This window comes from Coturnix japonica, chromosome 10 (assembly GCF_001577835.2).
Source record: "Coturnix japonica isolate 7356 chromosome 10, Coturnix japonica 2.1, whole genome shotgun sequence".
Lineage (NCBI taxonomy): Eukaryota > Metazoa > Chordata > Aves > Galliformes > Phasianidae > Coturnix > Coturnix japonica.
The window spans coordinates 10,372,792-10,386,253 of record NC_029525.1 but is presented as its reverse complement, the minus strand read 5'-3'; the positions used below and the strand labels follow the sequence as shown (position 1 = coordinate 10,386,253).

Sequence of the window (13,462 nt, the reverse complement as noted above, 5' to 3'; positions counted from 1 at the left end):
TCAAAGAGATGTTGAGTCTTAAAACCTGGATTGGAGTTCAGTTTGCAGAAGAAATCTGCAGAACAGCTTTGCCTCTCATTTTAAATTCAAAATTGGGTCACTGTCACATACCCTTAAGTCAATTTAAGCTACTAGCAAGTGATTCCTCTTCCTTTCTCAGAGAAACTGCATACATTTCTCTTTAGGGGAAACAAGCGAGCGGTACCACACACACACACAAGTAAATCAGACTGTTTCTCAAGTGAATAACGTGTATACACAAGTATAAATTTCAAGTCTAAGAAACAGAAGGGAGGAGAGAGATCTGCACAGCAGTCCAACTGAAATGCATAGTTAATCCACCAAGTAATCTTAGATGTGCTGTCACTTACAGGAAAAGTGGCAGAAAAGTGCATTTAGAACAGTTGAATACAGCATGGAAAACCAATACTATTAAGCATTACGTGCCATTAAGATACGTTGTCATTATAATGCAGAGCTAATGTTATCTAGATACCTTCAGAGCGCATTTATAAACGAATTTGTGCTGAAAACAGCAGTGAGGACAATCAGAATATCTCCATTCTATCTCAAAGTGCCAAGAAATGAAATTAAATCTCAGTTAACAACTTCATGTGAATTGTGCACAGTCTCCCTCTGAACTGGCCTCCTCAAAGTCACTTCTGAGGATCCTTCACGTTTTTCCATTGCATTTTTCCATTCCTCCCCTTTCAGAGAAGAGTTCAGGGACCTGTAACAGGTAGGTTGTACTTATCCTGCTGGAGTACAGAGAGCAGGGACGGAGCAGCTCTGCACACTGTACAGGCAGTACATGGTAGTCTGTTAGAAAGCAGGGGTTTCCACCTCTGCCTTTCAGGGGAACCCAGAACTGGAGAGAACAAACATTATGTCAGGTTTTCAGAGGCCTGAATCCAGAGAGATGCAGTGCAGAATTCTGCCAGAAAAAAAAAAAAAAAAAGACTTGTGCATATACTATCTCTTCTGGAGTTCCTGACAGGAGAAACTTTTACTGCTGGAGGATTCCAAAAAAACAACACTATTTTTACATTCACCTTTCTGTGTTTAAAAGTTCTTTGCATAAATCCTTCCCACAACACAGCCAGCAGCGCAATCCCCGCATGCAGACACCGTGCATATGCTTCCATTGAAAAAGCTTCCATCATGCAGACTTTTGATGCCTTTCCATTTGATAAATGACCACATATTTACTACTCCTGAGACAAGATGCTGCTTCCCTCCCGGCACTTGGCAATGCACATGAGAGAAGTCTCATTCAGCAGTTCTTGTGTGAAAGCGGACAAAGCACACAAAGCCCACATTTCTCCTGTGATAAGACTCTTCAGTCCTATGATACACACCAATTTTCCCTCTCAGAAATGGCACGACACACTACAAAAATGCTATCTTTCAGTTTGTAACCCTGGAAGGAAGTCATTCCCTATCTACACACAAAAAAACTCATTGTTTTCAGGATGAAGAATTCCCAGTTTGATCACCAGCCAGTACAAAAACAAGAGGTAAAGAGATGGCCTGTAGCCATCTTTGTTTCCTTCATACCCCAACCCCACTCAGATGTAAGCTGAAGATGAGCCCAAAGGTATCGACTCACCCAAACTGCCAAGGATTCAGAATCCCTGAGTACAATTTAGATCCCAGTCAGATCTGGGGGTGGGAGACGCTTTGCTGACTTCAGCCAGCAGCAAAATTGAACAATCATATGATATGGTTCCAAGTCAGGAAAGCACTTAAGCACAGGATTAAGTCCATCCCTAATAGGGAATGCAATTAAACACATGCTTGAAAGTAAGGCATGGCTACAATTGTCCTCTGTGAAAAAAAAAAGATGCATTCCTGAACAGAGACCTTCTCAGACATAGAAAAACCTTAAAAATCAGAATCTTAATCTTGTAAAAGATCCAAATCCTCTGATGTTAAACATTTTCTACTATAGACCTAAGTGGCTATAAAACTTTAAAATTAGTCTAATCTATTTTTCTGACCTCAAGAACAGGTTATTTTCCACTAGCATTGGAGCAGCTCTAAAATCCTCAATGTTCCATGAAAAAAAAAAAAAAAGTCATTTTCCACCATCAGTGGCCCTGGGACAGCAAATGTTATGGAAAAAAACTCCAGCTCCGGATGGGACTGTGAAGCACGTGTTTGAAAAAGGAAAAAAAAATAGGAATCTGCACTATAGGGTGCCCTTAAAATATTCAGTGTTCAAAAACAAATTTCCTCCAACCTTGAAAGCCCTATGAAATATTACACACCATAAAAATCTTGGCCTACTAACTAGTCGCTCTAAAACACTGGATTTGTCTTCAGATATTTTTCCCCCAGCTATGTAGAATCTCATAAAGTATTCTGTATTTCCCATTCAGGAGCAAGGCAGAACTGAGGAACTGTGCTGGCACAAATCACTCTTTGCTGCACTTTTCTGAAGGCGTAGAGGATAACTACGCTTCTCTACAGTTAGAGGATAACTTCACGCGTCATCTTTCAGAGGAAATGATTCTGGGTCTCAGTGCGATACACACTGAATGTCATCTAAGTCTGCACCCCTAACACCTACACTGGATGGATCGGAACTTAGCGTCCAACTTCTTCGACTGATAAACCTTATTTTCTTCTGCAGAAATTGCAAAGTGCAATTTTCATCTGAGTTATGTTTGAGCAATCAATTTCTCATGGACCCTAACAAACCTAAGGCATATTGCTACTGAAATTACCTGCGTGGATCTTGGCAACTTCATGGGGAATAATGGATGGACAGAGTGAGACACTTTGGCACTCAGTATGATCCTCCCACCTGCCTTCTGATACAGCCCTGCTCCTTTGCAATCTGTCAAAGCTATTACCTCTACTTCTTCCTACCAGCCATGCAACAGTCCCTCTTCCTGGGTGGCAGCAGCATCTGGCAGGGTTCTGATAGACTTACCTACAGCTGGTGACCTCCTTGGAGGGGTTCCTGAAGCAAGACCCTTCCTCATCCCACCCTTGCTGCAGCTCTGTCAAGTGCTGTTTAGTTCTCTGGCTGTGAGCTCAATGAGAACTTGATCTTTTTTCCAGCTGCAGAAGTTTAATGCTAAGATTTTTCAAAACCAGACGTTTCAAATAAGGCAACTAAATAAGGTCTGAGTCAAGTGTAAACTCAGAAATCACTGCTAAGCAAAATTTTCTAGTCAATCCCCTGCAAATCCTTCATTGGTGCACTTTAGAGTTCTACAGGTCAGCACTACTATCAGCGGCACTTTCACGCATCTGGTTAGTAATTACACTTTCACTTTCCTGGGTAGCCATGGCTATAATGCCAAGAATCCTGTCAGTTACGCTCATAAACCAGACACGCTCAGGGATTTGGACAATATAATTTTATCAGAATTAAAGAATTACATAGGAAAGATCACTTTTAATCAGACCTGAAGTCCATCTATGCCAGCATTGTGTCCAGTGATGGGCAGCTGAGCAAAGAGAACTAAAATGATGACATCTATTGAATGACACTTGCTCAATATATTTTCCTATCTTCATCAACCAGAAGTAGCAACTAAACCACCATACATGCTCCTTTATTATTATCTCTCTCCATATTTTCTGGCACCGCTGGGGTGAAATTAGCAAAACTGCAAACAGGACTCACCACAACCATTAAAAACTGGTGATATTGTGATTTGCCTGTTTCTCTGCCATTAGTTTTGATTTCCCATTATGGTCACTGCCCAGGAGCATAACAATGCCCACCATTAGCACTGCACAAACCTCTCTCTGAGTGGCAGTCATTCAGACACAATTTCTCTCCACATTTAACATTATTTCTTCTATACATACATTGATTCTGAAAATAATTCTGAACACTCTCTGACCTTATTTAGCAATTAAACACTATCAGGGTGATCCTCGTGCAAATCCTCATGGAAAACTTTAGACCTGATAAGCTTTTATAAATCTTGTTCCTTCACACATTTCACTAACTATTTCCATTCTTTACAGAGCTCTTATTAAAGAACACAATTCCTGGAGCAAAGCCTTGGGGCACATTGTGATCTCGCCTCACTATGAAGATGTAACCACGTGTTCCTCTCCTGTACTGATGACCACAAAACAAGGTACAAACTAGTGAGATAACCTCTTATACTATTAAGCCTTTTTTTATAGATAAAACTTTGCCTAGGGAAATTCTTGATAGTTTCTTACTACCAAAGTAAGAAGTGCCAGGGGAATATCTACATGCTTGCTCAGCATTCCAGGAACTCTAACAGAGTTTTGAAATCTTTTCCTAACAAAATCCACCTGAAAACCTGAAGTAAAAGCCTATCCCAGAGAAGCTGTGCAGGACAGGGAGAAACACACATCAAAACAAGCAATGGTGCAAACCATGCCAATTCATGTATTTTTCCCCATGAATTACATTGTTTCTATCTACATTAGCAAGTGGTGGAGATCATCAGCAGTGTATGTTCACACTGCTTTGGAATACTGGGCAAGTCCCTCCTGGCCCTTGGACTTACTGTCCTTGAGTATTTGAGGGTAAAGCCTGCAGGCACATCGTTCAATTCAGTTTCATCCGAAAGGATTCAGTTTTTAGGATCCCACGCTGTTCCAGAACACAAAAGAAAGCATAACTAAGTGGGAAGGACCGAAAGATTTACTACAATGCCTATGCCAGATCCAAACTAAAGCTCAAACGTGGGTGTACTTGTAATAAAAAGAAGCACAAAATCAACAGATTTCCCCATCATTATATAAATTATAAACACACTCATACTTTCCTCATGAAATAAAGCAATAGTAACCCCTTTAAATCTTTGAAATCTATTAATTGATTTTAGAAAATTAGCTTTTAGAAATACACACACACACAAAGAAAAGATACAGCGTGCTATGTAACAAACTGTTCTTCTGTGCTGAGATGTCTTCTGAGGAGTTAAACATAGAAGACAAAAAACTGCATCAAAGTTACATTTGGAATACAGTGGGTAAATGAAGGAACAGATGGAAAATTGGATTCTAGGTTTATCTGGATCTGTTTCAAGTTCCAACAGTGACAGCAAGTAGCCAGCCCATCTTTATGAAACCTATGTGAATAAAGATGACTTTGATTCAGCAGGCTTTGTATACTTCTCACTCCTTTTTAAAACAATATGCTGTTCTTTGAGAGTCAAAGTATATTCACAGGTATGTAGCATTTGGATCAATATAGAGTTTTGACACCTAGAAGCCTCTATCTCAAGATATTTCAGAGATGCAATGCAATGTATAGAGCCTAAACACACACATCAGTATACGTCCTTTCTGTCCTTTCACCAGAAGGTGGCACACAGTGCACATTTTATATATGTATTTTATATATACACATCTATATGTATGTATTATTTTTATTCTTTTTTTCCTCTTCTATTTTACTTCAACTTAAAACTTTCAGGGTTTTGCAATAAGTGGATTCTGACAGTTCTAGTTTATTTTAGTAATAACCACAAGAAGATATTTTCTGAAAATACAATAAATGCTATCCAAGAGCAGTTTGGAGCAATCAGTATTGATATTTATAACATGTGTGTTGATTGAAAAGGTCTTGGCTGTAAGAATGGAATATGAATCTGTCCAGAATGTTATAAGTATCTTCTAGCATATGTACGTTTGGGAGCTATAAAAGTGAGTTTATTATAATTAGTGGAAAAAAGTTTTATTATACCTTTAGAAGATAAAAGAAGCTGACATTACCAGCATCAGCTATTTAGCTACATTTTCTTGCTTGTTACTTCTAGTTTTGTTTTTCAGATACACTAATTTCTGGCATTTCTGAATGTTTACCTGAATGCAGTTGTGCAAGAAAGACTCTCAAAGGGACAAAAGGAACCAAATCAGTGACATGAAAAGGAAGAAAACTGCACTCAACTGACTAACACTGTATGTAATATTAAACTTCACATCCTTTCCATTAAAAGCATCAAACAAGAGCTGTCCTGTGTAGCCTGGCCTAATGAATCCTGAGCCCCTGAAGTGGAACATACCTAGTTCCCTTTTGGATTTAAGGAGCATTTTGTACAGCTGTTAGACAGCCAGTACAGGAAGCACAGAAGTTAATCTTTCCCTACAACTTTAGCTCCTCTCTGTCTTTCACAGCCCTTTGTCACATAGTTGGGTAGGTCTATCTTCAGCTGGAATTCCATTCTACAGCACAATGCTCTTTCATAACAGCACAATTTACTTACCTGTTTTGCATATGTATATCGTTTTTATACCTTTCATAAAGAAGAACTTAAATAGATTTTTTGCAACTACACACAAGATGTAGAACTCAGCACATGGATTTATTCACAGAGAAAACTATGGTTTGAAGAACCATAAAGGGTTATAGGCTATTTAGCCTACAGGAAACAAACAGAAAACAACCCAAAAACCCTTAGTAGACACTGCAGCCAAGAAATGTAAAGGTAATTTAAGAATTCTGCCAGTGGCATGGCACTAGTATTCTTCATGAACAGAGGATACCTCATTCATAATACAGTTTTCTTTTGCTCAGCTATGTTGTGGGCTAGAAAGAGACCAAAAGTTCTGATGTATCCACCCGATATTACTGAGAAATCTGCATGGGTGAATCTCTGCTGATGAATACAAACAAGTTTGGAGCAGAACATGAAGTTGTATGTGAAGACACACGTGGCTACTTAGAAATATTTTCTTTACAACGGACAAATAAGTTGTTACCACAAAGAAAACATATCCTTCTTCCTGAGTGCTCAAGAGAATGGACAGTGAGCAACAGGCACCCCAGAGCTGGGGTTAAGGTCTGCCCGACACTCCATGGGCTCTCTGTTGCAATCACTTTTTAGTTACAGTCTGCTCTTAGAAACCCTCAGCTGTCAGACAGCCATCATTCGAGCCATTGTTTTTAGATTAGATATTCATTATGAAGATGTACTGTGGGCTGTTACTTCAAGGAGGAGTTCACTACTGTAAAACTACATCTGATGAGGAAGGAACTCTTGCAGACAACAGATCTTTCAGGGTGCATAGACATATTAGTGTGCCTCTTCTTATTCAAATGCTCATTTGTCTGATAATTCATATGATATTTAATTGGCCCTTACATCAAAGTTTTTGTTATAGTACACTGCAAATGGACAAATTTTTGGGTCCCACCCAATTAGACAAACATTAGCTGAGTATTATTAAGTTCAATCTACTAAAGTCAGTAGTATATTACTTTTCACTAAGAAGGGGAGATCAGAAATATCTCTTCTTACATCATTTCGTAAGTTTTTCTGCCACTAGGTTAAGTGAAATTTTAAGACAGGCTATTTCTGTTTTATTCACAAGCAGTAATACTTACTTCCTTGGCAATGACAGGAAATAAAGCAATTAGATAAATCACTTTAAAGTCAACTATAGTGTCTTACCATAGCTAAAGTTTGGCTCAGTAATATACACAATACTAAAGCATTTGGAAATCTATAGTCCCAAGTGAAAATATTAATTTATATTTAAATTGCTAACTGCTTACCCATCCTAACAATATTAATATTAACTGTGTGACACTAACTCTCTGCTGAATTTGAGATATAGGTCAGTTATACACCGAGTTGCCAAACTGTAGTTGGAAAATCTTACTTCATCAAAAACTCGCCTCGGTACAACAGTGGAGTCACATGTCCTAATGTACATTAGCCTGGCGCCACTATAGTATGCAGAACTATTTGCATATATACTTCTATCAGTACCCTGGTACAGTATCAACACTTTCTGATACACAGTCCTCCAGTGTGAAAGGCACACTGACTTCTCTGAGGCCTATTTGTATTCAACTGTAATGTTCACTGTTATCAGCAGTTTCATGTATGTTCAATAAGGCACAAGAGGCAGACCTTCACTTATTAAGTATCTGACAGAATACTGCTACTCTAAGTTAAATTGTACAAACTGAACTTAAAACGTAGCACTGGTGGGACTTAAAGAATCCACCTTTCCTATAGAAAGGCCTAGAAAACAAAATAAAGCATTGAACTGCTTATTGCACATAGCTCCTGAGTAACAGCAATGCTACTCGACAGATGTTGTGCTAGACAATAAACTCTCACGACTCGGCACTTTTTGTTTCCTTACTGCAGCTGCAGACTGATGGCTCTAAGAGGTAAGTTTACCTCACTGTCAGGTTTAAAGTTCTATTAAACTACGGCTGGAGATTTCATTCTCAGTTTTAACAATGGTCTAGACACATGTGCAGCTCAAGCAGGGATAAGGGAAAGTCTCTGATGAGAGAGTCAGCTGGCTATGCCTGCTAATGCAGCAATATAGTTGTTCACTTTGGTGGGCTTTAAGCTCTGTAGCGGAGCCTCAGACATCATGATGGAAAGAAAAGCACTTTCAAAGGAAAGCCAGTTTGAACACATAACACATACATGTAAACTACAATGACAGGACTGTTGGGTGACGTGTAATAGTAAACAACTTCTGAACAATGATTTGCTGCCTTTGCTGGTAACTTCATTCAAATTTTTCTTATTTGAACATTACAAAGAACTTCAGAGGAGTTCTTGCTTACCTTTCACAGGACATTCAACTGTGATATTTGCTCCAACATTTGCTACAATTGTACCTCCAACAACTGCAGAGAGATTGCTGGCTTCCAGATACGTTACATTTGACATGGAGAACAAGATGACAGGGACCTCTTAGAAGGGAAAGAATGAATCAGTTTAAAAGCATTATTTGACATAAGTATAGATTCACGTTTGACACAGAACTCTGTTTGCAAAGAACCAGCCACAAAATAAAGGTGGTATAAACAGAGACTCTGTTGTGGTCTGCTCTGGTTTTAGAGCAACAAGGCTGTCTCACTGTAGCCTGTTAAATCAGGCAGGATTTCATGGACTGATTACAAAAGAAACTATTTCAAGTTGGATATGGGATAGATGTTTATACATAAAATGAATGCATGCCCAATTCTAAGGATGCTACAATCCTACCTGCACGCAGCAGTAAAGATGTTTCCATATCAAAACCAAAGTCATTAACTACCAGACATCCATATGAACCAAGTTCCTTTTCAGTAGGACTGAGAATCTGCACTTTTCCAATGGTGTCCAGGATAACTCTGCAGAGTTTTCAAGAAAAGACAAATGTCACTGCCCTGGGACAAACACAGCTGGATCTTCTTGCAAGAGTTAGAGTTACAGCAGCAAAATTCCTCACTAGTAGTTTATTGGTTTGGATCAGTGCATGTAGAAACAGTTCTGCCTGCTCTTTGGTGACAAAAGGAGTGTTAAAGTATACACGCATGGAAGGATCTTCAGATATCCTTCCTCTGCAAAGCCGCAGTGTAATTACAGCCCTTTGGAGGACAGCAAGTTTTATTGCTGCTAACCAAAAACTCACAGGAACAACAGCACAATTAAAAGTATTAGGCTTGGCAAGAAATCCATTTCTCCAGAGCAAATGGTTTTCAGCAGAATCATAGAGTTCACAAACGTATGGTCTAATCCAACTTCCAAATTAGTACAGTTTCTTTGTTAGTTTTAGTATTATCATCATTGAAATCTTCCACCAGGTTCCTTGGATATTCTACCTGCCATCTCAGGGGTAAGATATGAGAGATGGCTTCGCAGTCTGAGAAGAGACTGAAAACTGCAGCCTTGATGTTTCATAACTCTCCCTCTTGTTACCTATCTCAGCAATATGTTATATGAGTTACGCCATGTACTCATCCAGAAGGCCAGCAGATTAGGCATTCTCCCACAGAGTACACTTACAAAAGGAAGAGATGGACAAAAACATCTTAAAAAAGTACTTGCACCTCAACCAAACAAGTCTACAAGTCCTCTCATTCACATCTGGAAGACAACCCTCTTTCACAAACCTAACAGATATACAACCTGCTTCTCTCTTCACAGCCTCTTTCTGCTGCAATACATACATATATGTATACATACATATACACACGCATGTATAAACACACATACATGCACTCTGAAAAAACAAGCAAAAAAACTGCTTGCCTATATATCCTCAAGAGAAAAAACACCAGCTAAAATAAAGGTAATTTATGAAAGTAGACGTTAGGAATCAAACGGGTGTTCACAAATAAATAGAACAACATAACATGGAAAAAAGAAAGTATCGCTTACAACAAATTAGTGGGAAATTATGCATGGTTCGCAAGGTAAACATAACTGCTGGGAGTTACGTGGTTCCAAAAACATTTATGCTTTTTATAATGGCTTCGTTTGGTGTCCTTGCTTTAATTGATAGCCCTGCAGAAGTATATTTTTCTTGGCTGTGTAGTTAACCAGTTAACTATGTTGAGAAGTATCCAAAAATGTCTTTATCGTTTCAGAATCATCTTTTTCATTACTCAAACTACCTACAACTCAAAGAGGCTCTCACATGGAGTTCGTATTACCAGGTGAGATTCAAATTTGTCAGCAATGGAGTAAAAGTATTTTCTGAGTCTTATCTCATTTTTTACAACAGATTATGTTTTATCATTAAACAGTAGGATGTATCTTAACAGTTTATAGTAATATTGTAATTCATTCAGTGATTGGGAAAAAAAAAAAAAAGATATTCACTTACTTCTCAGAGGATTTTAATGTCTCGCCATCTTTTGTCCAAGTATACTTCACTTCACTAATACCAGCTGTTTCACACAGTAGATTGACAGATTGAGTATTCTTGGTCAGAAAAACTGTATTTCCAATTCGTACAGTCACTGTTTTGTTAAAGGAAACTCCAGGAATTTCCTTTTGCCTCATAATAACTGGAACCTTCTGGTCAGACATTAACTTATCCACAGTTTTTGTGCTGAAACGATCAGCTTCGTTTGGTGATTTGCCTGTGAATTTTGAGGCCAATTTCTCATCCTGGGCTCCCTTCCATTTTTCAGTGGTTGATGGTGGAGGCCTAGATAACTCAGCGATTAACTGATAAATGACCTGGGATGCCAAGTCATCACTGACTTCTCCAGTTTCAATGAGCTGACTCATGTTCCTTATTAGTTCTTCAAACTGCACCGTATCCATGCTGTAGGCACCCTGGAGAGCTGCTGCCTCCAGACGTTTGTTCTTGAATTCACGAGAGCTAAATATTCCTGCTGAATTACTCCCAAAGGCTTCGAGATTTCTCAGAAATGGTTGATCATTTATTTGCCTCTCGCCCAAATAAAGCTCGTTTTTCTTACTCCACATTTGCCACATTTTACTCATTTTATGCCATTTGGCCCCAAAGCTGTTGGCCTCATTATGATCTGCGTTAATCATCTCACTGGCATGTTTTCTAAGATTTGGTGGTTCTATCAATCTGTTGTCATTTCCAATCAGTTTGAGTACAAACGTTTCATGCGCTGAGCCTGCAATACACCGGTACACACCAATATCAGTGGCTTCAAGACTATGTATTTTCAGTGACCCTGACTTAGTGATGCCAAGTCTTTTAGAGTTTTGTAAGTGTTGCTCATCTTTCTCCCACCGTATAAGTGACTTCTGGAATCTTCGTACGGGGCACTTAATTACAACAGAGGTTTTTGGAAGTAAGTAAGCACGGCTTCCTATGGTAAAATTAATGCGCTTCTCTTGCCTTGTCTGAATATACACACGGTGAACACTCATAATCCGAGGTCCATGGGTAGAGTATTTTTCTGGAAGCTTTGGTTTAATTTCTGAAATGAAATAAAGCCTTGAAAAGTAACTAATCATTAGCACTCACACATACAAAATCTGCTTTTCCCAGAATGGTTGTCAGAGTTCATACTGGCTTTGTTTAAATCAGATTGCAACATGCTGAGCTTTTATCCGAGTCACAAAAATATTGACAAAGATGAAACCATGACATTCCCCTGCTCCAGCCAAGAATTCTGTTACTTCTTGCCCCAGACTCCCAACTATGAGAAAATACAGGCAACATATACCTATACAAATGACATAGATGGTGCACACATACCTAAGTGTATATATTATGTACTATGTTATACTATATACATAATCCTCTTATGGTTATGTTTCCTATTGCTGCCTCAGAAAGGCTGGGCATGAAAGGGAATGGAAAAAGTGAACCAAAAAAATATTTGAGCACATTATTACTTTCCCTGCTTTTGAGCACTGTTGAATGCAGAATGACCTAAATAAAACAAAATCTATCTGAAGAGCAAGGCTCCCTTGGACTGCTATTTAAATTGTTGGCTGGCCTTGCTGGTTTGTCTCACTAAGTGAAGCCAAACAGCGACACAGGAGGTGAAAGGAACTGTCAATGAAGACACAGTGCATGCAACAAGCAGAGCCACCCTGCAATCCTTGACTGAAGGTAATTTATTTGGGTTGAAAGATGAGGTGTTCGTGGTGCTGTGCCAAAAAATGATGGGAGGGAAGGGGAAGAAAGAGGGAAAAGTCAGAAGCTGGAGAAGCTGAATACAGTGATCACATGAATTAACATGAGCAGACAGCAGCACATAAAGCATCATGCAGACTGGATACAGAGACGCTGGGTATTACGAAGCTCCTCCTGCGTTGTTCTGCAGGCAGTTCGATGTGGACAGGTTCCCAGGAGCTGCCTGAATGCCACCACCACAGGAAGGCTCTGGCTTTCCAGCAGTGGCTGGACAGGCATGTTGGAGAAAACATGAGAACGACTGCAATGCTTCAGATACCTCTGCACTGACTCACCGTTGGCAACTACTGTGCCCCACTTTGATCACAACTAGTCTCACTGAGCAAACAGTAGGTAGGTGAGAAGCAAGGCATGTGAGAAAGGGAGCTAGGGTGCACATCCCTGAGCTCATTCTGCACACAGTGAAACTGGCCAGGTGGGGAGAGCTGGAAAATACTCAGCACTGGTGCTAGAAAGCAGTACAATTGTATTTGCTGCTCAGCCTTCTGGTACGAGACAGAAAAACTCAAAGCCTGCAGATCAAGTTGATGAGCTAGGAAATGGACACACAAATCAAAATGCTTCTCAACATGCCTGAATTTGAAACCACTAGTACTACTTCACTTGGTAGGTACATAAATAAAATGACAACCACATTGATGGCGCACAAATAATATTTGAAAAACAGCATGCCTCTTAATATACATATGCTTCAAATATGCTGTGAAGAAATAGGTGAAAAGCTGAATGTTTCAAGCATTCAATAAGTGTGTACACTGTATGAACTACACCCTAGAGTGCATTCTTGTGCTTATAAAACAAAATGATTATTTTCAATGCTCTGGGTAATGAGTTCAGACCAGTGGGGATATCATGGTTTCATAATTACACAGCTTTTATATCAGTATTCATTATCCAGATATGTAGTTCCCTCAACTGTTTCACATGCCGCAACAAATAAATTGCTTTAGGCACTCGGTTTACTAAAATTATTAGGCTAGTGACCTGTTTTTAATAAGTTATTGGGCCTCAAATATTTATTCTAAGGGAAATGTTCCAATACTAAATCTTTGATTTCCAAAATCCAACTTACAGACACAGTAAG

The 13,462-nt window shown here is 39.2% G+C and overlaps 1 protein-coding gene across 6 annotated transcripts in view; it reads right to left on the bottom strand.

The window, feature by feature from the left end:
- ADAMTSL3 (ADAMTS like 3) overlaps positions 1 to 13,462 on the bottom strand; it is a 172,682-nt gene that overhangs the window by 15,086 nt on the left and 144,134 nt on the right. For all 6 annotated transcript variants that reach the window (XR_001557485.2, XM_015873010.2, XM_015873009.2 and 3 more), the window contains 3 exons: positions 10,573 to 11,653; positions 8,967 to 9,094; positions 8,543 to 8,671 (listed from right to left, as the gene is read on the bottom strand). Coding sequence is in view for 5 of the 6 variants with exons in the window: in XM_015873010.2 (XP_015728496.1) it covers positions 8,543 to 8,671; positions 8,967 to 9,094; positions 10,573 to 11,653 (1,338 nt within the window). In the remaining variant the exon portion in view is untranslated. The remainder of the gene's footprint in view (positions 1 to 8,542; positions 8,672 to 8,966; positions 9,095 to 10,572; positions 11,654 to 13,462) is intronic.